At 46.2% G+C, this 24341-nt stretch overlaps 3 protein-coding genes across 9 annotated transcripts in view; 2 read left to right on the top strand and 1 right to left on the bottom strand.

Moving 5' to 3' along the window:
• The window catches only part of LOC136937030 (divergent protein kinase domain 1A-like), a 9522-nt gene extending 4049 nt beyond the window's left edge, over positions 1-5473 (top strand). The window contains exons 2-5 of one of the 3 annotated variants that reach the window (XM_067230765.1): positions 3461-3595; positions 3851-3958; positions 4055-4231; positions 4343-5473. In XM_067230765.1, the coding sequence (XP_067086866.1) occupies positions 3461-3595; positions 3851-3958; positions 4055-4231; positions 4343-5158 (1236 nt within the window). In that variant the 3' untranslated portion in view covers positions 5159-5473. The remainder of the gene's footprint in view (positions 1-3460; positions 3596-3850; positions 3959-4054; positions 4232-4342) is intronic. The other 2 variants (XM_067230764.1, XM_067230763.1) reach the window with 2 other exon arrangements.
• Positions 5474-7727: 2254 nt separating this feature from the next.
• LOC136936845 (large ribosomal subunit protein uL18) lies at positions 7728-10891 on the bottom strand. The gene is made up of 8 exons (XM_067230496.1): positions 10819-10891; positions 10226-10295; positions 9791-9906; positions 9514-9648; positions 9049-9251; positions 8469-8646; positions 7996-8084; positions 7728-7903 (listed from the first exon to the last, which is right to left on the bottom strand). Exons 1-8 carry the CDS (start codon positions 10819-10821, stop codon positions 7801-7803), a joined length of 897 nt encoding a protein of 298 aa, XP_067086597.1. The 5' UTR covers positions 10822-10891; the 3' UTR covers positions 7728-7800.
• An 800-nt stretch (positions 10892-11691) lies between these two features.
• evi5b (ecotropic viral integration site 5b) overlaps positions 11692-24341 on the top strand; it is a 28377-nt gene continuing 15727 nt past the window's right edge. For 4 of the 5 annotated variants that reach the window (XM_067230762.1, XM_067230761.1, XM_067230760.1 and 1 more), the window contains exons 1-5: positions 11692-11865; positions 17485-17717; positions 21764-21953; positions 23281-23505; positions 24236-24310. In XM_067230762.1, the coding sequence (XP_067086863.1) occupies positions 17566-17717; positions 21764-21953; positions 23281-23505; positions 24236-24310 (642 nt within the window). In that variant the 5' untranslated portion in view covers positions 11692-11865; positions 17485-17565. Of the gene's footprint in view, positions 11866-16144; positions 16606-17484; positions 17718-21763; positions 21954-23280; positions 23506-24235; positions 24311-24341 lie in introns of those variants that run through there. The other variant, XM_067230759.1, reaches the window with a different exon arrangement.

Below are 24341 nucleotides of genomic sequence, written 5' to 3'. Positions count from 1 at the left end.
TCCCTCCACCTAGCATCCTCGGTGAGAGTTTTGCCATCACGGATTCAAACGTTAATTCTGTATTCTTACGTTAATATCACAGGTTGGCTAGGTATATTCAGTTTGTGCGTATAGTTAAAGAATCCAATGTGGGTGAATCAACAATGGAGTGAAGCGAACAATGGATGTGATCAAAAAGTGGACGTGATCATGAAATTACTTAGCCAAGCAGCCGTTTGCAACTTAATCACAGCAGGACAATAGTAATTGTACTGATGGAGTACCCCACTAGCCTCCACAAAAGGCAGCATCAATTGGAGTCCAATTTAAATCCTGTTTCCTCATTGATCATGCAGCTCTGTGAAGTCAACGTTATCTGTGAAGAAAGACTCCCTGCCCAGCTTCTCGCTGTACGTTGAAGCTAATTAATGGGACAAGATAGATTGCAAACCACACAAAGGATCACACACACACACACATGCTGCAGTCCAGTGATTAAGTGTTCTCTCTGTTAAGAGTGGTCAAGTGCTTTTTGTTTGGGAAAAACAAGTCACACAGTCTGTTCCTACAGATAGTCGAATACAACAAAGAAGATACTGCACTGTAGGATGAGAGAGAGAGAGAGAGAGAGAGAGAGAGAGAGAGAGATACCCTTGAGTATTCTTCCTGGTCTGTTGTTAATGAGGTTACATCGTTAATCACTTTCCTGCCCTAAAACATACATAGTTTATTACATGTCAGCAGCAATTATAAATTTTATTTCACAAGACATCCCGCCTATTGTACAAGTAGATTGAAACAGTAAGCTTGCTTTTAGATTTGTGATTAGGAAATGTCAGGCCACATGGGGCTTTCTTTCATCCTGCCAAATTTCATGGAGTAACATTTAGATTCCAAATGGCTCTGTTTGCTGAGAGCTCCAAGGGAATGTAAAAGCCTTGATTTTGTGGCACAGCTAGATAACACTTTTTCCAGTGGTAACTTGTATTTCTTTAAAGGATTCCCCTCAAGGGAATGTTGATCCTATATTAAAATGTCAAGTGGCTGTGCAGAAAGAATAAATATGAATCAGAAAGGGATTTAGAATCAGAAAGGGATTTATTTGCCATGAAAGTTTGCACAGACAAGGAATTTGCTTTGGCAGGAAGGTGCATACAATAAACATATACCTAAAATTTAAATATGTGGACTAACTATACTAAGGGTACATAAACTAGCAGTACTAAGTGGGATAAATATAAGTTGCCGTAAATTACAATATAAAAATACAAAAATACAAATATTACAAAAAATACAAATGTACAAGATACCATGTTGTGGTGCAGTGCAAAAGCAGTGTGTTTTAAGCAATAAGTCATTTGAGTCAGTGTGGTCCCTTGGCCTTGTTGAAGAGGCCAACAGCGGAAGGGAAGAAACTGTTTTTGTGGCGTGAGGTATTGGTCCTGATAGACCGCAGCCTTCTGCCGGAGGGGAGTGACTGAAACAGGGAGTGTCCAGGGTGGGAGGAGTCGGCCACAATCTTCCTCGCTCGCCTCAGGGTCCTCGAGGTGTGCAGGTCCTCGAGGGTAGGCAGATTGCAGCCAATCACCTTCTCAGCAGTACGGATGATACGCTGCAGTCTGCTCTTGTCCTTGGCAGTGGCAGCAGCGTACCAGACGGTGATGGAGGAGGTGAGGATGGACTCAATGATGGCTGAGTAGAAGTGCACCATCATTGTCTTTGGGAGGTTGAACTTCTTCAGCTGCCGAAGGAAGTACATCCTCTGTTGTGCTTTCTTGATGAGGGAGCTGATGTTCAGTTCCCACTTGAGGTCCTGGGAGAGGATAGTGCCCAGGAAGCGGAAGGACTCCACAGTGTTGACTGGGGAGTCACACAGGGTGATGGGGGTGAGTGGGGCTGTGTTCCTCCTGAAGTCCACAACCATCTCCACTGTCTTAAGAGCATTGAGCTCTAAGTTGTTCTGGCTGCACCAGGTCACCAGGTTGGCCGCTTCCCACCTATAATCAGACTCGTCTCCACCAGAGATGAGCCCAATAAGGGTGGTGTCGTCCGCAAACTTCAGGAGTTTGACGGACGGATGACTGGAGGTGCAACTGTTGGTGTACAGGGAGAAGAGCAGAGGAGAAAGGACGCAGCCCTGAGGTGATCCGGTGCTGATGGACCGGGAGTCAGAGACTTGTGTTCCCAGCTTAACGCACTGCTTCCTGTCAGACAGGAAGTCTGTGATCCACCTGCAGGTGGAATCAGGCACGTTCAGCTGGGAGAGCTTGTCCTGAAGCAGGGCGGGGATGATGGTGTTGAAGGCAGAGCTGAAGTCCACAAACAGGATCCTGGCATAGGATGCTGGGGAGTCCAGGTGCTGTAGGGTGAAGTGGAGGGCCATGTTAACTGCATCGTCCACAGACCTGTTGGCTCTGTAGGCAAACTGCAGGGGGTCCAGTGCTCAGTGAACGCACGTTGGAGAGAAATATCCCCGGTAACGCTGTGCGTGCCCCACGCCGACGGAGTCGCACCAGAGCACCGGCTCGTTTGCCTCTCCTACGGCGCTTCGCTGCTAGGACAAAGCCGAGGGTGGCTTTGACTATAATTCCCACTAATTCCGCCGCTGGAAGCAGAAAAGTGGGAAATAAATCCACAGGAGTTGTAGTCCTGATGTTTAGAAGTACTTCTCTAGTTAGAGAACCCCGGAAATCTTGGCAGAACACTGAATTAACAGACAAAACAAGACAAAAAAGAGCGCACCTAACGACCGAGGCAGCCATCATCGGCGCCATCTTGGAGAGAGTTCTCTCTGTTTACAGTTTAAACACACTAGACATGATATCGTTCTCTCACCCATCACAATCATCTTGTTTGTGGCTTTCTCCTAGCTGAGAAAGACCTGCTTCTATACTCCATCTCTGTTGTAGCTCCGGTCTGCGACAGAGGCCCTCCTCTGGCCGAATCACCCAATCAAGCAACTGCCTCGCTCAAACCAAACTCAAGCTGGCCTGGGTAACGAGGACTTGAGTGCCCATTCCATTTAACTATGATGAGAGAGTCGTTTGATGAGGAAGTCCAGCCTTGATCAGCACAGTATCGGTTCTTTTTTTGTCTCGGATGTCTGGGTCATACTGTGTTTACTCTCTGAACAAGCCCCTGTGAAATACAAGATTCACTGAGAAAAAGAAATCACACGAAAAAAATCGTATCAAACCAGGTTATGGCTTGCTGATAGCAGACAGATTTAGTCACAAAACAGTAGTCTCAATAAATGTAATAGCAAAGACCACGTATTACCATTAGAGGAGAAATCAATAGGTTTCACTCAGTGTGCCTTTCAGTGGCTGAATTTGAGTGCTATGTCACAACGTGAGTTAACAATGGCATCATGATGGGAGATAATAAGTATTTGTATTGATCTCTGGGGTATAGAAGAGCATTACAGCTTTCCCCCCCTCTCCTTCCTTCCTTCCTCCCTCCCCCTCTCTATCTCTCCCAGGCCCGGTTCTCCTACGTTCACATGAAGTACCTGTTCTTTTCCTGGCTAGCCGTGTTTGTGGGTAGCTGGGTGGTGTATGTGGAATACTCCTCCTACACTGAGCTGTGCAGAGGACACGAGTGCAAAAATTCTATCGTGAGTTTCCCGTTTCCTTATTCAGTGACGCAGGACACAAACAAGAACTGCGATTCCCTTACCTTTTGACATAACAGTTGTGTTGAATAGTGTTTGAAATTGCAGAACAACTCCTACAAAATGGGAATCACTCAACAACAAATTCAACCACCATAATCAATACTGAAACATTATCTTCTGACACGCTTATCAGTGGCAGTCTCGATTATATCGAGCCGTGTTTGTTGCTGAAAACGTAATCTGTGTGTCTCCCAGTGTGACAAGTACAGGAGAGGAATAATCGATGGCTCCGCCTGCAGCAGCCTGTGTGAAAAAGACACTCTATACCTGGGGAAGTGTTTGTCCGTAAAGCCTAATAACCAGGTCAGGCCTTCCGTCAACTGTCCCTGTCTAATCTGGTTGTTGTTGCCCAACAGTGTTGGTGTGTGTTAGCTCATGGCTGTGTGCTATGGGTCCCAGGTGTACTCCAGCATCTGGGGGGATCTGGACGGGGTCGTCAAGTGCCAGATGGAGGAGGTTCCTCACTACGACCTCGGGACGGAAATAGAACCGAGGAAGGAGGCAGCGCCCTTCGACAAGCCCACGAAGGGCACCTCTGTGGAGAAGTTTAAAGAGATGGTCCTCATCCACCTGAAGGTCAGGGAAGCTCCAATCGCGGCATCGTGAATTACACTGCACGGGGTGGTGCTGTGTGGACCAAAACCACGCGACATCGAAACAATAACCCGTCTCTCTTTCCCCCACCAGGCCAAGGTGGGCGAACAGGCCAACCTGTCCGACCTCGTGGGCCTGGTTCTGTCTGTGGCCGACACCAACAAGGACGGCCAGATCTCTCTGCCCGAGGCGCGCTCCGCGTGGGCTCTGCTCCAGCTCAACGAGTTCCTGCTGGCCGTGGTCCTGCAGGACCGAGAGCACACGCCCAAGCTCCTGGGCTTCTGCGGGGACCTCTACGTGATGGAGAAGGTGCCGTACGCGCCCCTGTACGGCATCAGCCTGCCCTGGCTGGTGGAGGTGTGGATCCCGGCCGGGCTGCGCCGCAGCATGGACCAGTGGTTCACCCCGTCCTGGCCGCGCAAGGCCAAGATCTCCATCGGCCTGCTGGAGCTGGTGGAGGACGTGTTCCACGGCACGTTCGGCAGCTTCCTCATGTGCGACGTGAGCGCCGCCGGCTTCGGCTACAACGAGCGGCACGACCTGAAGGTGACGGACGCGCGGAACATCATCCCCGAGGCCACCTTCCAGGAAGCCATGAGGGAGAAGCCCTGCGAGGCGGACAAGGACTGCCTGCACGGGGCGGACTGCCACACCTCCTGCGACCTCACCAAGCACCGCTGCACGCCGGAGGCCAGCCGGCCCAACCTGGCCAAAGCGTGCGGGGCCCTGAAGGACTACCTCCTGCGGGGGGCGCCCTCGGACGTCCGCGAGGAGCTGGAGAAGCAGCTGTACGCCTGCATTGCGCTCAAGGGCTCGGCAGAACAAATGGAGATGGAGCACTCTCTGATTCTGAACAACCTCAAGACCTTGTTGTGGAAGAAAATCTCTCACACCAAGGACTCCAAATGAAGGAAGCTGTACGGTTGTCTGCCACGACGACTCCAGACCCTGACCTCGGTCTCTGAACCTTTCAGGAAAGGACAATCGAACTGATTGACATCAAGCAAATCATGCTTTACAAACGAGATAGCCCATTTGTCTTTGGTTCTTGTTTTGCTGTGCTGTACCATGCATTTTATTGTTAACTTTTCACGCATTTTTTTTATGTTGATTATGAAAGCTGGTCATTTGACGTTGCATCACCTTTGTTAATGTTTGAAGGGTCTTTGCAATGCTTCTTGGGGCACACTGACTTTTGGCAAATGTTTTCGAGCAAATGGTTGAAGCAGCATAATTTTGCACATGAAAAATAAAAAATATTTTTCATTGCATGCCAAAGAGCAGCCTTTTCTCTCCCAGATTTGTTCTAGACAGAGCAAAGACTGTTACGAAAATCATGATGAGTTGCTGCAAATGAAATCAACATATTTTGTGTTCTGGATTCCCATTAAGGCCCATTCAGTTTTGAAAGCACTGTGATCTGATTGCCAATCAACACAAACAATTGCCAGGTGTGTTTCACAAATGAGTGAGTGATTATGACCAAGGGTGACTGTCCACATGTGTAGATTGTGGTTGTAAGGTTGGCTCAATGGTTAGAGCGTACGGCTACAGATCAAGAGGTTGGAGGTTCATATCCCCAAGGTGATTTTAGATGAAAGCTTTCAATTAAACATTGAATTTATGTCTTAAAGTGGAATTCATAAAGATATGTTTGGATTCTGAGTAAAATTGCAGCAAGGCCTTGGTAGCCTAGTGGATAAGCATGGGCCCTCAGGTCCTGACCCCTCCGGTTCAAACCTCGCTGGAGGCAATGTACCCCAAGCTTAGTTTCTGGCATACGTAGCATGATAGTATCTCTTTAAGCGGAGCTGTTTTAAAAGATAAATGCTACCTTTCCATGTAGGGGAAGTGGGGCCCCAGTGGCCTAATGGATAAGCATGCAGACCAGCAAGTTCCAGACATCCTGGGTTCAAATCCAGCTCATGGCTGCAGTACAGCTTGGGCTCCATCACCCAAACCCTTGCTTTTCCAACCCAATGGAGAGACCACAGTTGGCCAGCCCAAACCCAGAAGCTCACAGCTAGTCTACAGCTTGGGTTCTGTCAACTCCAGCAGGGTCTCCACGGACCAAGGTCCCCAACACCCACCATGGTGTCGTAGGTTGACAATGAGCTTAAACCACAACAACCTGGGTTCAAATCCAGCACAGAGCGTAGTGCCCAGATCCCTGTAACCGCAGCGCACTCCCCGACTGTCCAGATCCCCTCTCCCAACTGTCTTTCCAAGTACCCAACTGTCACACTAGGAACAGTTGGGAGGGGGATATCTGGACAGTCGGGGAGCGTACCGACGCCACAGGAGTCCAAAAAGAAAATTACCTTTTAGCAGTTTTATTTATAAGTCGAGTTTTATTTATAAGTCGAAAAGCACAAATTGAGCTGTAATTCAGCAAGATTTGAACACAGGACCTCTCAACACAACAGCCCACATCCTTAACCATTGAGCTATCAGGGCTCATAACAATGTCCACTCAACATTTAAATTTGACATTGAACTATCTAGTTGTAACAACCTGCAGAGTTGGGGTGTCAGAAAACCAGAAGAAAGCAGGACTCCCCTGTTAGCACACTGGGTTAGTGTGCATGCTCCGAAAGCTGGGGCAGAATTGCAACAACCTGGGTTCAAAACCAACCGTCACCCTTTTCTGTATGTCTTCCTCCCTCTCCATTCTTTTCCTGTCACACTTCAATTAACTGTCCAATACATCATGTCAAACACAATTAGTTTTGTCCGTTTTATGATTTTTTTTCTTAAGGAAAGGCATAATTACTACAATTTATAAATAACACCAATAGCGAATCAAAATTCGATTCACCATACATGTCCAACCATGAACATGTAGATATTATGTAATTGGTGAAGGGTGCTATTTTTAAAGAAAGTATCTTCTCCAAAATCCAGACATGAGAATTGAACCCAAGCCCCCAAATGACATATCACACATGCTTAGCCACTGAGCCACCAGGAATACAACTAAACAAGAACATGTTGATAATATATTAAGGTGATTATTTTGAGTTTCTGCTCTTTGATGCAAGTCAGAAAGGCGTTATATGGGAATTGAATCCAAGCCCTTTCAGCATTATCACTCACTCATTTATGACAAGTGGGTGATCAACATACAGAAATCTCACCTACATCCACATTAATGATACCACCAGGATGATCCAGACTTATTGTAAATCATTTAGAATTGAATAATGTTTAGTTCATTTCCCCTTTTAGGTCTGGGACTAAAAGGTGGTCTAGTGCCAGCAAGTGGTGAGAAAATGAAAAAGCTTGTAATATCATGAGCAGACTTTTGGATCTGATGACATCCCATCATCAAAATCCCTTATCTTCAGGTATTACACATATAGCAAAATTATTCTATAAAATTATATTTTCAATGACTGTCCACAAACCGTCAGTGGACAAATCCAGCACCAAGAAGTTGATGCAAGTGGTGTCACAAAATGACATGAAAACGCAGGGCTGTTTTTTTCCAATAGATTTATTAGCACAAAGCATTTTTTCTCCTCCATCATTAGAAACATCAAAAGAAGCCTCTAGCTGTCGGCAGCCTCCTGTTCCTGAGCCCGGAGGTAACTGGCCTTCTTCTGGGCGACACGGTCTTTCCTCTGGGCCAGAGACAGCTTGGCACGATTCCACCTACGACACCGGGGACACCAACGTCAGCGACACAAAACTTGGCGAGAGAAACTATCCAAATGAGCACAACTTAAGACGGAACGTCAACTCACCTCTTCTTCTTGACTTCTTTCTTGGGCTTCTTCTCGTGGACTGGATTCTCACGAATGCTTGCATGAGCTTTTTTGTACATTTCCTCAATCTGCAAGAAGATGTTACAAAATCACTTTCCCAATAAAATCTAGTTCTGAAAACTCTTACACTGTGGAAGGATAAGAACATGTTAAATTGAAGCTTCCAGTAAAAGTAATTATAGATATATCAAAATATCCTTAGGTGACAGCAATTTGATCTGTAAACAAGAGCCCAGTTTTTGATTTGATTCTAAGGACAAACTAGTTTAACTCACGTACACAAAAACATCCTAATTTTAGCCAGCGCTTACGTATGTCAACATTTTCAACTAAAAACAGCAAAAGGATTATGGCTCGAAAACCACACGGCATCTGAAGTATTATTACTGCGGGGAATACTCGCCCGCAGGCAGGGGGATCCCTACAGCAGCAGGGTTAGAGGGAGAACTTGCCATGTCAGGGGCTACACCGTTCTTGATGAAGCGGGAGAACTGCTTCTTGTAGGCATCCTCATCCTCTTCCATCAGGTAGCTCATGTACTCGGACACGTTGATGCCCATGATGTGCTTGCGGTGGACCTCAGCGTTGAACTCTTTGCTCTCAGCGTCGTATCCAGGGAAGCGCTTGGTGCTGGGAGAGATGTCAAGTCTCAGACTGGCACAGGGTAACTAGACCCAAAACAACCACCACACCACAAACTACTACACAAACACGTGGCCATCTACAGGACAGTAGACGTGAGAATTCGCAATCAATTACGTTTCCAATATATGAAACAAGCATGAATGTCAATAAAAATAAATCACAGGCTCAAACCAAACATGGGTTTCAAATACCTCAAGTCTGACCACAGAACCAAGACACCCCCGAAAAGCACGTAGCTAGTTGCTCTCAGCCCCGTCTTGAAACAGGTTCACATCAACCAATGCAAATGAAGGACCAACTACAATTTGCTCAGTCTCAAGTGTATCATCATCAAGCAGCGGACAGGCCTCCCCCAGAAATACCATGGCAACACGGAGGTGGGCTCACCTGTGGGGGATAGAGAGGCCTCCATCCACAGCCCCCTTCAGGGCTCCAAACACCTTGTTGCCAGTGGTGGTTCTGGCAAGACCAGCATCCAGGTAGCAGGTGAACGCACCTGGCTGGCCGTCAATGCTCTCCACGTTGAACTCGTCACCGGTGACCTCCACTTGGCCCTCGTACACCTTGTCCAAGCCGAACTTGTTCAAGAGCTGGGAGAGAAGTACATTTACATTTAGCAGGCGCTCTTATCCAGAGCGACTTACAGTAAGTACAGGGACATTCCCCCCGAGGCAAGTAGGGTGAAGTGCCTTGCCCAAGGACACGTCATTTGGCACAGCCAGGAATTGAACCGGTAACCTTAAGATTACTAGCCCGATTCCCTAACCACCTGACTCCACCTGAAGTAGTGAGGTTAGAAGGACCCCCTTCAAACCTTTAGGCCAATGGCTTGGGCACAGAGGATTAACTTACCCTGCGGGCCACCAGCAGGCCTGTGCAGTAGGCTGCTGCGTAGTTCGTCAGACCCACGGCGATCCCATACTTGGGAAGCTCGTGCGAGTAGGCCGCGCACACAATCATGTCACCTTCGATCTTGGCGTAGGCGATCTGTAAGAAGAAACAAGAGCTTTACCTTCGAGAACAGCCATGTCTCATCTTACACGCTTCACGGTATCCGACTTGTAGAACATAGGATGAAGCGCCCGATTTAAATCCCTGGTCGTTCGTTTGAACAGGTATCCATGCTCACCTGGCAGACGATGTCCCGGTTGGAGAAACGGACGATCATCCTGTACTTTGGGGTGTTGTATTTGTTCTTGTCTTGGATGACGAGACGCTTGCGAGCGAAGTAGTCGGTCTTTCCCTCTAGATACAACAAGGTTTCATAAATCAGGGGAGTCAGGTGGCTGAGCGGTGAGGGAGTCGGACTAGTAATCCGAAGGTTGCCAGTTCGATTCCCGGTCATGCCAACTGACGTTGTGTCCTTGGGCAAGGCACTTCACCCTGCTTGCCTCGGGGGAATGTCCCTGTACTTACTGTAAGTCGCTCTGGATAAGAGCGTCTGCTAAATGACTAAATGTAAATAAATCGTGTTGCGGAGCAAGGTGTGGAATCATTGTAGGACCCGAGGATTATAACCGATCCATGACAGTGAATGTTCAATGGAAGAGTAGGATATTCTCACCCCTCCTTCTCCTGAATTTCACCTGGTACCTCTTGAAGTAGGCCTTGTTCTTAACCACTTTAACGAAACCCTATGAATGGAAATGTGATTAGTCAAGGATCTGTCATTCTTGTATTGCTCGTGACCATGTAAAGACATCACATTTCTGCAGTGCGCTGTATCCCGTCTCAGTTAAAGCAACTGTCACAAGCACTGTCACATCGTAACCCATTACTAGCTAATGCTATCAGGGCCGGTAAGAATTCAATGGGGTGAACTAGCATGGCTAGCTAGCTAGCGTTGACGATAAGGACCATCGCAATAGAGGCTGTTCTGATTGTGCACGATTGAAAAATCTGACAACATTTAAAACAGCCTGCTCTTATCAAACGCACACAACATTAGGAAAATGGGAATTCTACGGCGTGCAGGAAGCAATTAAATCAAGCAGGCAGCCATTAAGCCACGTTTGGGTAGCCCTCGGTAGGTTCCAGCCAGACGTTATCTACCTTCATCCATATAAAATAAAATATTTATCTTATTTCTGACGGCACATATCTGAAGTAGGATGACTTCCACATGTATGAAGGCACGTATTGCGGCAGTTTACTAACCATTTTGCAGTCTTTTCTGTCTCGTAAGACAGGAGCCTGGAGTCAAAGACTGGGGGCTTGACTCCGCTGCACTGAAAAAGGAAGATCGTAGCGCGCATGTTCCAAAAATACTGATGGGCAGGATGGACATGGCAGAAACCAAACTACAGGCAAGACAGTAGCCTGCCCCCTGTTGCACCGGAGATTTCGCAAAACGGTCCCATTTCTGAAGGTCGTGATTGCTATGAGTGAAATATTCTTTTAGTGTTGCAAATATATGGTGTATAAGGTGCTGGTTTAAATTATGGACTAAAGTATACGAAATTGCCTTTTTATTTTCCGCCTTTGCTATGAGCTGCAGTTCTTGTTGCCTACTTACTGGTTGGACAATGTTTTTTCCTCATATTTTACCATCTAATTTACAGTATCGGTTGAACACACCCAGATTGCATTGAGCGCAGTCTTCTTTATTGTCTTGACTAATTGGGTATGACAAGGTGACATGTTGTCTACGTCAATTTCAAAGAACAGACGAATGGGTGTGTCAAAGCATAAGAAAAGTGACCGATGTGCGTAAGCATTCGGAGAAACCAGAAGTTTGAATGAGTTACATTCAAACAAATATATCATGGTATCATGCGGCATATTCCTGAAAGAAATTAGTTCTAATTATAAGATTCGGCTACACCTGGCACACAAGTAGAGGACAAATTAACAATTAAAAATGTTGACACTGGCAAAAGTGAAACGTGCAGTTTATTGTATTAACCACTAGATGGCTCTATACCACCACACAGGACTTGAACGCATGGCTCATGGACTGATATAAACATTGGGTATGCTTTAAGCTCAGAACGCACAGCAGCGATCGGCGACATTTGTGTACACGTAGTCGGCTCGATCTGCTGGATATTTGAGCTGATGGAAACTAGCTAGCTTGTTGCTGCTTTTGAACAGCTAGGCTGTATTCAAACAACTACATTAAAACAAGTTTGTATGGCAGTCGTACTGCACGGTCCGGTCCATGGAAAGTTAACCCTTGAATTTGAGGATTAAAAACGTTTCAAGGTAAGCCGGGGCTGGAGTATTTAATGCTAAGTAGCTAGTGTAGCTATCGCCAGATAGAATCAGGAGAAAGCCAGTATCTATGCTGAACTGGATGGAAGGCATTCGAGTCACATAGCTAGTATAAAACTATGGATTCTGGGTATTTATATCAATAGCATTTGGAAGCAAGATGGCATATGAAACTATGTATATTTTGCTGTAGATAGTATACAGAATAATATAATGATGGTTTTATCCCAGGGAGTTACCCTTGTAGTCTACTGTGACGGCGCAGAGCAAGTGTTACCCGGGCAGTCCCGCGGTGACACCGGTTTACAGTTAATTGCTTTTGCAGGCGGCTCCGCCCGGTACAGGATGGGTTTGTGGTCGCCTACAACAAATCAAATCACACAAGACTTGCAGCAAAAGTCTTTACTCTTTCCAGTTTCAAGTTAATAACACAATCGAGTTTCCCCTACAACGAAATCGTATTGCTGTTATTTAGGAATACGGCACACTTTAACACATGACAACGTTAGTAAACATGAAACGTTTCATGTACTTTCCGGAGAGTAGACTGACCCTTCAGCTGTTATTTTTCTCATGTATCAAGTTTGCCAACAGCCAATGCCAGACTGGCACAGTGTCGTGCTATTTTGAAACACTGAGTGGTTTCAGAACTATAGCTATGATTACAACCGGACTAACCGACCTAACACGTTTTTCCCCCAATTGTGTCGCCAAAGGTTTTAACCATCTAAGTGATAGGCTACTTTTCATAAACTAACTTAGTTTTCTCGAGGTAAACACAGCTGTTACTGTGCAGCGCAACCTGATCTAACAGCACTGAAGAATACCTCTCACCACGGTCCACTTAACTGTAGATCTTTGTTGCTAAAATTGTTGCATCAAATAATACTGTGTCTACGTTTTATGTTCAACTAGCCTATAGTTGCCTACGCTAATGCGTTTTCACCCTAAATAGTCTGTTCCTATTGGTGCATCGGTAGAACTAAGGCCTGGTTATTAACAATTTTAAAACTTGAACAAAAAAATTCCTTAGACATTATAGATATAACTCTCTTAAGGGAGATAATGTTAATCTTGTAGCATTTCTTCCTCGGTGCCTCTTTTAGCTTGTTGACAAGAAAGTGGTGAGTGTGCCTTGAGATTGGGGTAACCCCTGTCACCAGAAAATCACTTGTCTGTACTTGCCCAAGATACTTTGGTCTTTGTTCTGAAAGAGCTATACTCTCTTTACTCCAAGCAAAGACTGGAGTGTGGTTGCTAGGTCACAGCTGAGGTAAAAAAACAGCAATAGAAATGTGAGTTTTGGCCTTGTCTACATTAAAGACATACCCTAAGTGTGGTAGATTTGAAGGCTATTTTATGAATATATATTTTTTCTCCCCAATGAAAATCATTCTTTCAGCTTAAACTAGTTTAGGAACTGTGTTAAACCGTCATAGAGATGTTGGGCCTGACCATACATTTAGGCCTAGAAAATGTCCAGCTGATTTTGCTTGTCTTTTATAGGTGGTCGTATAGTGGAGAAAACCCTCTAAGGGGGTCTGTTTAGATTGTCAATGTACACTGGACCAATCTAAGATGCCCTCTTTGTGCGAACTGAAAGCCTTTTCTTCTTCAGCAGGAGTGTGCGCTCCTTCTGTCAGCCCTCTTTTTATCTTAACCCACCACACAGAGAAGACTTTATTTGAAGCCGGCCAGATGCAATTTTGTTGTGGGACACCAGCCGTTTCATTTCGAGGAAGCCATAAAAAAAAATGGTGTGTGATTTAAGTATAGATCGACCTGTTATTGACAGTTGCTAAAAACTTACTGGCCACAAACCACACAACCACGTAAAAGGATAGTACTAGCATTCTGAGTAGTGTTGTTGTGTGCGGTCTGGTGGGTTAAGTGTTACAACACTGTCACTTCGAGTCTGTCGGGATTCTGAGGTGTCGCTCGCGACTAATGCCGTGCACCCAGGCCAGAAAACTACAGAGGAAATACCCTCCTCTGACTCTGCTGATTCCCCTGATATCATCAACGTTGTGTTGCTGAGGCTTCATTCAGGCGGAATCTTTCCCGGCCGTGGGTGTTCATCAGACATGCAGAGTGCGTCTCAGAGGCCCATTCATTCCCCCGGTTCCCTGGCAAACAAAAGCGGAAACGACCGCTGCACCCAGGATTTACACGTGAACCTCATCTGGCATAACCGAAGAGAAGAATGTGTGTAGAGATATAAACCTGTAGCCTACACTAGAGTTACCTGAAAGCATAATACTCATAGAAAGGTTCAGATATGAGGATGTGGGCTCTCTGTTAAACTGCAAAATACACATGTATTTTTTTTTATTGCCAGAACCCAAACAAAATTCCCCAGCGATTCTTGCACAAATTGCAAATAACTGGGGACCATGGTTATATGTAGAGAGGCACTGTATGTGAAAACACAATCTGTTCCTACGGAGATCTGTGTCTGTGTTCTTTGATCACAATGGGGGAAGAACAGGGTGAGGCGACTGTGTTCAGCGCTGGAGATTTACGATACTCCCTGGAACACACCGTCGATCCGCTTTTGTTGTTTCAACTCGTGTGTTTTTTCTCCTGCCAGTTAGTTCTGCCTGGCATGACGCACTGGAGATGTCTCTTTAAAGAAGTCTCTCTCACGTCTTCCTCCTGGTGTTGAAGTAGAAGAGTTGAGCTGTTTCAGAGTTGAGAAAAATCATCACATGCTCTGGAGTAAAAGTTTTTTTTTTTTAACTGGCCTTGTCAACAGTGGTTGGCTATGAATATTTTCTCGGATTGTGCTTGATTCTTGGCTTTAACTCAATCTGCATTCTGCATCACTGAAGCATAGCCAGCTGTTTGTAATGTGATCTTAGGCTAATTGTAAGTGCTGGCCAATAATGTTACTGTACACAAAACCGATCTTGACTCAGTGATTAAGTGCTGGTCTGAGTGTATTAAAGTGCTACTGAGATCTCAGTATTGACTAGTCTAGGTACAGCCCTTGTGAAGATCTTTCAGATTATTTTGCCTGTGTACCCTTAAGAGGAGCTTATAAATCAGTGCTATTCTAACCAGAATGTAAAGTAGAACCACAATGATTGCCTCACCAACCCAGAATCTGACCTATTCCACGAGCCAAAAACCTTTTGTTGACATCGGACGAGCGATGACATCACATACTTTCCACCAAGGTCACAACAGGTGCCTGAGTTTTTTAAGGTGGGTCAGGTATAGGGTGTAGTACTAAAAACGCTGCTTCTCTGGGGGCCCCATTTCCTGTTATTCTGCAACGAGCAGGATATGAATTGGGGTTGACAGAGCACATTGGCTGGTCAGCAAATAACATTCCCAGCTCAGCTGTGAGTGATGTAGCCCAGATAAGAGAGACTGGAACGTTTAATGACTTGGCCTTTTTTTAAATTTATTTTTTTGATTAATAGACTTGCCCGGCTAGATGAGAGGAAGGAAATCAAACACGCCCTATCTGAGCGAGCCCTACAACGCACCTCATTAAGCGTAATCAAAATGCAGGGGGTATCATTGAGTGTCGATCCTGCCTTCGGGCCTTCTCCGCACGCAGTAAATTACTTCTGGATGAATAATGGAGGAGGTCAGGGAGAGAGGATGATGTTGTTACTTTGCAGAACAAGCCTGACGTCAACCTCAACATCTTCATGGGCTGGTGTGAGTCAATTATATCAGGCTAGAGTTTCAATAAGAGACCCCTGGTGTGCTTTTATTAATCCATGGGGTAAAGGGAGTTTTGCTAACCTATAGGCTAGCCTCAGCGTAGGTTGGAAGTGTCTACGTTAATGTTCGCCATGTGTTTAATCATTCTGTCTTCTATAGCTTTGCTCCCACAGTGCTGCGTAGACATGTTGCTGGTAGAATATTAGAAGCCCACATTGTGTGTGTCCAGGAAAACAGCTGTCTGTTTTCATTCCCACAGCATGGTAACATCTGCTCTCTGTCTGTCCAGTTTCTCGGTTTCTCTCTCTGTCTCTTTCTCTGTTTCTCTCATTCTCTCTCGCCCCCTCTCTTCCTCATTCTTTATTTCTCTCAACAAGTGCCAGGTTATTTTGTTTTATTTCTGTCTTTCAACAGAGCTTTGTCTTGTAAAGGTGTTAGGAAACGAATTGTATAGTAATTATGTGTTCTATTTATGTAACTGTCAGGCCTAATGTATGTCTCATCAGATGTAAGGACAATATATGAAAGTTTAAAAACCTGCCTCATGCCACAGATGAGCCCAACCCCAAACTTCCTCTTGGAAGAGAAACCTTGGGTGCGTAGTAGAACGTGTAGGCTAGACGAGCCTTTGTAAGACGACAGGTTTTTACTGACGTGTGTTTTCAAAGGATTTGTAGCTAGGTGAATTCCAGAGCGGTTTTTCTGCTGACTGTGGCTGCACAGGAAAGGACAAATGACTTGAGCTTGCCTACACTTGGTCTTAAACTCTGCACTGTGAATACCTCCTGAAGAAGCACTTTGACCCTCGAAGATACTGTGATCCTCATGTGACGAGGCGAAATGCCTTACGACCGTACACGGACGACAGTCTCTCAAGGGAGAATTATCTGTAAAAAGTCAATTGAATGAGGCAGTTTTATTTTGTTGTAGGGTAATGACACTGACTTGGTTTGTTTGTTTGTGTCCTCTGCTGCGCTTGCCTTGTGTTGATTGACTTGCATGTTGGATTTCTGAAGTGAATATAGCCTTTCTGTGAACATCAGCACTCTACAGGTAGTATTCTGTGAAATGTCTTCATGCCTTCATGTGTTGTGTTACCTCTTAACTGCATCAGTGACTAGCCTAGCCTAGCTTCTAAACTAGTAAGCTTTATGTTTTATCTTGTGTGTTTCACAGACAGACTTTATAGTGTTTAGTTAGTATCCCCACTCCCCAGTGGATTTTTTCTAGAATGTTATTGTGAAAGTGTTATATTATTATATGTGCTGAGACTGGGTAATACCTTTTACTTATTATAAAAGTTCTGGGGTGGAAAACTGACCTACACTTAACAAGGTCTCATTGACATTCTAACAAGAGGTGTCCGATTCATTCAGATGAATAGTGGGATGTGTCAGTCTAACACAATCAGCCCTGTGCTTTTGTCCAGCTTCTTTCACTTTAATAGTGAGTACATTGTGTATTCTGCAGCAGCAAGCATAAAACATTAGCATTTTAGCTCGAAATGTCAGCTACTTCTCATTTAGGCTAATCACCCATTTGTAAAATATTGTCATACACCTTTTCATGAGTCCATTAATAAGTCATTACTGTACTCATATTTCTACCTACAGTCTGTTAAGCTGCAGAGCTAAAACACCATGCTGTTCAGTATGAAGAGCTATCAACTGTGTTTCGGTCTACATGATTGGACACGGGGAATGATGCCCCATGCAGGCAGAACAGAACAAAATACCAGACAAGGAAGGATGTTCAACTGTCAAAGTTCTGTTCTCGAACCTTGACTGAAAAACATATATCTAAAATATATATATATTTTTTTAAAGTTACAAAAAAATGTGTCAAACTTCATCTAAAGATATCAAGCAAAAGTGTTTCTTTTGCCCAGTCAAAATGTGATTTCCATTCTGTCTCTCCCCTCCCTGCCTGTAGGTGGCGACAGACAAGGTTGCAGGCAAGCTGAGTTCTACACTCTCATGGGTCAAGAACTCGGTGTCGCACACGGTCAGTCAGATGGCTAGCCAGGTGGCCGCGCCCACGTCCTTGCAGACCACCGCCACCTCCTCTTCCACCTCCCTGTCCTCGCCCGCTCTCTCCCCGTCCTCCCCCGCCCAGCTCAGCCCTGACGAGCTGGAGCTGCTTGCCAAGCTTGAGGAGCAGAACAGGTAACTGGTACAGCTCACATAACTTCGCTTACATTTAAATTTAGTCATTTTAGCAGACGCTCTTATCCAGAGCGACTTACAGTAAGTACAGGGACATTCCCCCTAAGGCAAGTAGGGTGAAGTGCCTTGCCCAAGGACACAACAACATTTGCACGGCCTGGAATTGAACCGGCAACCTTCTGATTAATAGCCCGATTCCCTAACCGTTCAACCATCTGACCCCCGCTACAACTGAACATCTGTGTCATACGCTCACCATCTGGCAGCACAGGAACAGTATTGATGATAACCGGTCCATTCAGACCTGTGTGGTTATTGCAGTGCAATTACAAGGTGTTCTATTGATCAAATAAATCAGTGACGGCGTCAACTGGACAATGAAATGCTTAAGACGATGCTCTGGTCAACAACGTTGACAGAAATAAGAGATTAAATAAGAGTTTTATAAAATATGAAATGTAATTAACTCAAGGAAAAAGTATAAATATGAAAAAGTATAAAGTTGCTTTCCAGCAAACCGTCGTGATCAGGATTCAAGCGTGTTTGTTGAGAGTCGACCCTGATTGGCCCTGGAAATTCTCCCCTTCTACGGCTCTCCCCCTGGTTTTAAGTGCAATCTTTGCGTTGACATGGAAACGGTGGTGGAGAGGTTTAGAGACAGGGGGTGCAGCTCCCACAGTTTGCTGCAGAGGAAGTCTGGAGAGCTGACTGATCTCCCTCTCACCCAGCAGACAGAGGAGATGGATGTTCTGTCTCAAGAGCAAAAAGAGTCGGGTGGCTGAGCGGTGAGGGAAGCGGGCTTGTAATCAGAAGGTTGCCAGTTCGATTCCCGGCCGTGCCAGATGACGTTGTGTCCTTGGGCAAGGCACTTCACCCTACTTGCCTCGGGGGGAATGTCCCTGTACTTACTGTAAGTCGCTCTGGATAAGAGCGTCTGCTAAATGACTAAATGTAAATACAACCGTCTCTCTGGGCTGAGAAGATCAGTAAAGTGGTACATATGTTGCCAGGTTTAAGTGCAATAAGCCTATATACATATTGCCAGATTTAAATCTAATGGTAGATAAAATAATTGTTATCAAATGTCACTTATTTTGGACTGTTCCAGAAGCTTGTCCTTTTACCAGGTGCGATGAGAGCCTTGTCTGTGTCTGTTTGGGCGACTGCTAGTGCTCGTGTCCTTCAACAGAGTACTAATGAGGATTGTTAATCAGGGCGGCTAGCTTTCACTCTGTGACCAAAGCAGAAGTGAGACGTGTCGTCTTGTATCACGCTTGACAGCCCCCCCCCCCCCTTCTGACTCGACACGGTGACTAAGCAGGGAGCTGGTGAACACGCTGCTTCAAGTACAGATGTTTTTTTTAATCTTCTGTCCTCTTCCTGACAGGTGTGTCATGTGGTCAGATCAGACAGGCCCTGATTGGACCATCCATCTGCCTTTTTTGGGCATTTTTCCTAATCACATCAGTGCCCTTTAAAAACAGCATGCCAATCTTCCTTCTTGATAGGGCAGATTAGAGCGTGTTCGGGCATGGTTTCCTCTTCTCCACACGGTGTTCAGCAGGGCCCCACCTACAAACACCACACAGAAGCTGTCGGGCTTTCGTCACCTTTGACCCCCCAGCCTGAGCTTTGACCCCTGCCTCCACCCCAGCGAGTAGGCATACAGCTGGGCTCTGACGTTCCCTCCCATCACTTCCTCATCTGCCACATCACACATACACACAGAAAGCACCAGGTCCATCTAGACCTGGGTCAAGGCCCCATGTTCAGAATTAATGTTGTTTGTGTAGCGAATCCACTACACAGATAACCTTCTAACTCAGTAAACCTGTTCTCCGAGGCGTGTTTGTCGAGGGTGACGTTTAGGCTTTGAGGATGTACTCGACAGTCTGATCGATCGGACGCATCGAAATCATCTGTAGCCCGAAAACACACACCATGAGATCGAGGCAATGTCCCAGCTACTGATGCATCACATAGCCCCTCAGCCAAGGCTTGTGTGTGTGTGTGCTAGTGTGTGTGTTTGGAGAAGGCCCTTTGGACCTAGCAGGCCAGATAAAAGAGAGCGAGACAGAGAGAGAGCAAACATATGTGTGAGGGAGACCTGAGACTGCCACTCGCTGGCTTTGTCCCTGAAGCAGCCCAGATCCCAGCCTGATTCTCCTGAAGTCCCAGGGGAGAGAGTACCATGAGTTTCTCCTGGTAAGATGAAGGAGTGCAGGCCATCACTGGCAGGTTCCTTTTGAGCGCTCTCTCTCTCTCTCTCTCTCGTTTTACAGAGGAGCAATGTGCAACATGACACGACAACATGTCATGTGTTTGTCATTTGTCAGGGCGACCTTTTGTGTCTGTTTTCATCCTTTTCCCTATAGCGCTGTGCTATATATTTAATTTCCTCTTTCCTTTGTATTGCTTTAGCTGTTCCTGATGTTTTTGTCTAATTTGTTCACGGCGGGCTTTGTGAAAAACGGTGTTTGTTTGGCTACTAGTAAATTATTAGCAAGGTTGCAGCAACTCGTTTCATTGCTGACTTGTTGAGTTCAGATGGGTTCAGTTGAGTTCACAACTTTGCATGAATTACTACATCCACTCAGAATACCAAATTATGTTCTACGTAATCTATGAAAATGAACACGGGAGATGATGAAGTGTTTCATTGGATTGTTTTGTTTTAGTAGGCTGAGTGCTTGTGGCGTAGATAGATCAATAATCAGGCTCTGGTGTTTCTTGAGTGGTTCCACTGTCCTGTTGATCCTGACTATCTGAATACAATGACATGTAGAACAGTGGGAAGTGGAACAGAGAGTAGTTCTTCTGTTTACAGAAACGCACAAGAAACCACTGTCCTATGTTATGATTCTGTTTCAGTAAGTCTGTTGCTAGCGTTACTCAATTTCCCTCTCTAACGCTGTGTCATTACCAGAGCTGGGGCTGCACTGGCTTCCTCCAGTTCCGACAGCAAGGGGAAAACCCCTAAGCTAGCTGCTAGCAGTCTGGCCCTGCATCCAGCCACTTCCCTAGTGACCCACATTTGTCTGCAACCCTATCCAGTCGGAGATCGCTGTGTGTGAAGTCACTGGGCCGCTGTCATGAGGCCCCGACTTCTTTTTTTTTTTTTTTCGTTCTTTTTCCGAGATCAGGTTTCTGTGCCTTTTGTGTCACGGCCGCAGGCTCCTATGCTGTGTGTGGCTGGGAGGCCTGGCTCTCTCTGTCACCTCAGCTGGTCCTAAGCTCCGTCGGATCGACACGGTGACACGTAACACGTTCGAGACCTGATACGCATGGTTCATAAGCTCCAGCAGCTAGTCCCCACAGCTCGACTATTAGAGCCGTTGTGAACATGTCAACAATATAACGTTGGACAACGTTTATTGACCCACTTAGCTGTTGGCTTTCCCTGTAGGTGGGAAGCATACATGTTGATTTTTCTGAAGGAGGGAAGGGAGATTTGTGTGGTTGCATGGCTGGTTGCTCTGGATAAGAGGGTCTGCTAAATGACTAAATGTATGGCTGTACCTGTCATGAAGCTGTTGGCTTAATGCTTCTCGCTGGAAATGCAGGTTTCTTAAAACGAGCCGTTCCATTTTTAGCACTGCACCAGAATCTGGAGTGCCTCCTCTGCCAGCACACTTCGGATTAATGCACGGCCTCGCTTATTTTTTACCCGACAGCGTTTGAGGTGTACTCCACACTGCCAGAGCCACATTAGACTGACTGTAGCGGTCGGCTTGAACAACTCCTAATGGATTTCGATTGACCGAAGAATCAAACTGATGCTCTTTAATGCATTCAGTCTTTGATCTTGCTCCTTGGCTTGGTTCCCAGCGCAGGACACGCTCTCTCATCCAGACTGACGTGTGGCTCTGCTGACCTCTCAGAGCGGGAAGAGACGTTCTGCTTCCTGTTCCTGTGGCGAGGCTCTTGTGACCCCTTCCATCACCCCGGCTTAGAGACCGGATAAGCCATGTGTTTACTAGCTTTAGAGTAGTTCTGACAGCTCCCTCCTTCTGTGTGTGTGTCTGTGTGTGTGTGTGCCTGGGCAGGTTGCTGGAGACGGACTGCAAGTCCCTGCGGTCGGTGAATGGCTCCCGGAGGAACAGCGGCTCCTCGCTGGTGTCCAGCTCCTCGGCCTCGTCCAACCTGTCCCACCTGGAGGAGGACACCTGGATCCTGTGGGGCCGCATCGTCAACGAGTGGGACGACGTGCGCAAGAAGAAGGAGAAGCAGCTGAAGGTGAGGTCACGTTCGGGTCACGTTCCGGCCGCGCGCATCCCGCCAGCCCTCCCTCAGAGCGAATTACCAGCTTACCGCAACACCTCCTGACCTCCGCGACGGGTCGCCCATGACACCGTGTCGAGGCCAGCCTTGGTTAATCGACTCACGAGGGGTTAATGTGAACTGTGGGATTATGTTGGAATTGGCCTTGGTGGAGAAGTGTTCATCGCAGGCTCAGAGGCGGGTGTCTATACACGACCAAGGATAAAGAGAGTCCATGACTATGTTGTTGTGTTGTCCTTGTACCTGTCATATGAGTTTGAGTCTAAATTTAGTGCGGTGGCTAGCCAAGCGATTTATGGGGACAGCGCCGCACACTGGTTGTCAGACAACTGTATTCCATGCGATTAAAATCAATGCCGATCAATGCCATGCGAACACATATTTGTCATAGCAAAATGTTGTCATATCACGACTTTTTAACCAACCTTTTTTTTCTTGACTTTTTAATCTACGCTCTTTCCTGTCTTTTTACTGCAAGAAAAAAGCAAAACAATTTTTTGTCTTTGTCAGCAGACCTCTTAAACCATCATAGTCATCGAGATTCTTAAAACATTTCCTCAGGACCTAGTTCCCAGAAAGCTAGTCTTCCCTATGCAGCCGTCCCTATGTGAATACACAGCAGAGTGGCAAACTAGAGTGTTTCTCTAGATGTATTCACAGGCGTATGTGTAATTCACGAGTTTCCGCTTGCGTGTGTGTGTGAGAGAGACCATGGGCCAGCTGTGGGATCCAGAGAGGGGGGTACCAGGAGTGTAGAGTGAGCTGGGAGACGAGGAGCACAGCTTTCACTCAGATACGAGGGCGTATTGTTCTAACACAAGGCCTGGCCTTGTCCTGGCTGACCTCTCTGACAGGGCAGAGAGATCCCCTGCTGCAAGCCAGTGTGGGTGGACCTCTGCATCTGGTCTGATGAGTTCAGCATCTGGGACACACACACACACACACATGTTCTCTCTCACTAGCGGAAATAACTTAATCAAGTGTCTTTGGCAATAATATGCTAAAGAAACGTTATACTCGGCAGAGCACCTCACTGACAAGATTATATTTAGTAAAATGTATTATAGGGACCTGAGGTACACGTTGTGTGGGGAGATCATTAGAACACGGCAGCAAGTTGGCTCCATGACTCAACTAAGTCATAACACCGCATATTGCTTTTCTAGACTCCTTCACCAAACTTTGAGACATTTCCCTAAGTCATAACTGCACAAACTAATCTTCAAATATGCAAAGAACAGCTCTGTGCTCAAGGCTGCCTTCGTTCCTTCTCCCCAAACAGGATCTAGTCAGGAAAGGGATTCCTCACCATTTCCGGGCGATAGTTTGGCAGTTGCTGTGCGATGCCCAGAACATGCCCATCAAAGACCAGTACTCGGAGCTGCTGAAGATGACGTCGCCCTGCGAGAAGCTGATCCGCAGGGACATCGCTCGCACCTACCCCGAGCACGACTTCTTCAAGGAGAAGGACTGTTCGGGACAGGAGGTTCTCTTCAACGTCATGAAGGTGAACGTTCGCAAAATGGGGGTCAGATGGCTGAGCGGTTAGGGAATCGGGCTATAATCAGAAGGTTGCCGGTTCGATTCCGGCCGGTTCGATTCTGGACGTTGTGTCATTGGGCAAGGCACTTCACCCTACTTGCCTCGGGGGGAATATCCATGTACTTACTGTAAGTTGCTCTGGATAAGAGCGTCTGCTAAATGACTAAATGTAAATGTAAATAAAACATGTACCCTGAACCTACTAATATGCTAAAAAACCTCTACCGCGTTCCTGCTCTGGCCTAATGAAGCCATCGCACCCCCCCCCCCCCCCCCCCCAAAAAAAAACTGAACATTATCATTTCTCGCCGTTCCGAAAGCTCATTTTAAATTTACATTTAGTCATTTAGCAGACGCTCTTATCCAGAGTGACTACAGTAAGTACATGGACAGTACCGAGGCAAGTAGGGTGAGAAGTGCCTTGCCCAAGGACACAACGTCATCTGGCATGGCCGGGAATCGAACTGGCAAACTTCAGATTACTAGCCCGCTTCCCTCACCGCTCAGCCACCTGACGACCCTATTTCTGAGGCAGAACCATCACAATATGCTGAATTGCCGAATACAGGTTGTTAAGAAGTGTTGAATCAACAGTTTGACCTTGAAAAGCCCTTAGCTGTGTACTTTTCTTTCCTTATCTATTTATTTGGAACTCTCGTGACTGTTGCTGAACATTTACTTCCTGTTTCCTGAAGGCCTATTCCCTGGTGGACAGAGAGGTTGGTTACTGCCAAGGAAGTGCTTTCATCGTCGGACTGCTGCTCATGCAGGTAATCTTCCCGGCAACCACATCGCAGAAAA

This window comes from Osmerus mordax, chromosome 27 (genome assembly GCF_038355195.1).
Source record: "Osmerus mordax isolate fOsmMor3 chromosome 27, fOsmMor3.pri, whole genome shotgun sequence".
Lineage (NCBI taxonomy): Eukaryota > Metazoa > Chordata > Actinopteri > Osmeriformes > Osmeridae > Osmerus > Osmerus mordax.
The sequence above is the reverse complement of the archived record's forward strand: the minus strand, read 5'-3'. Positions and strand labels throughout refer to the sequence as shown.

Coding starts and splice junctions, on each gene's coding strand:
- LOC136936845 (XM_067230496.1), bottom strand. Junction 9,649..9,790: donor ACCGGGACATCGTCTGCCAG/GTGAGCATGGAT, acceptor TTCTTCTTACAG/ATCGCCTACGCCAAGATCGA. Junction 9,252..9,513: donor GCCTGCTGGTGGCCCGCAGG/GTAAGTTAATCC, acceptor CTTCTCTCCCAG/CTCTTGAACAAGTTCGGCTT.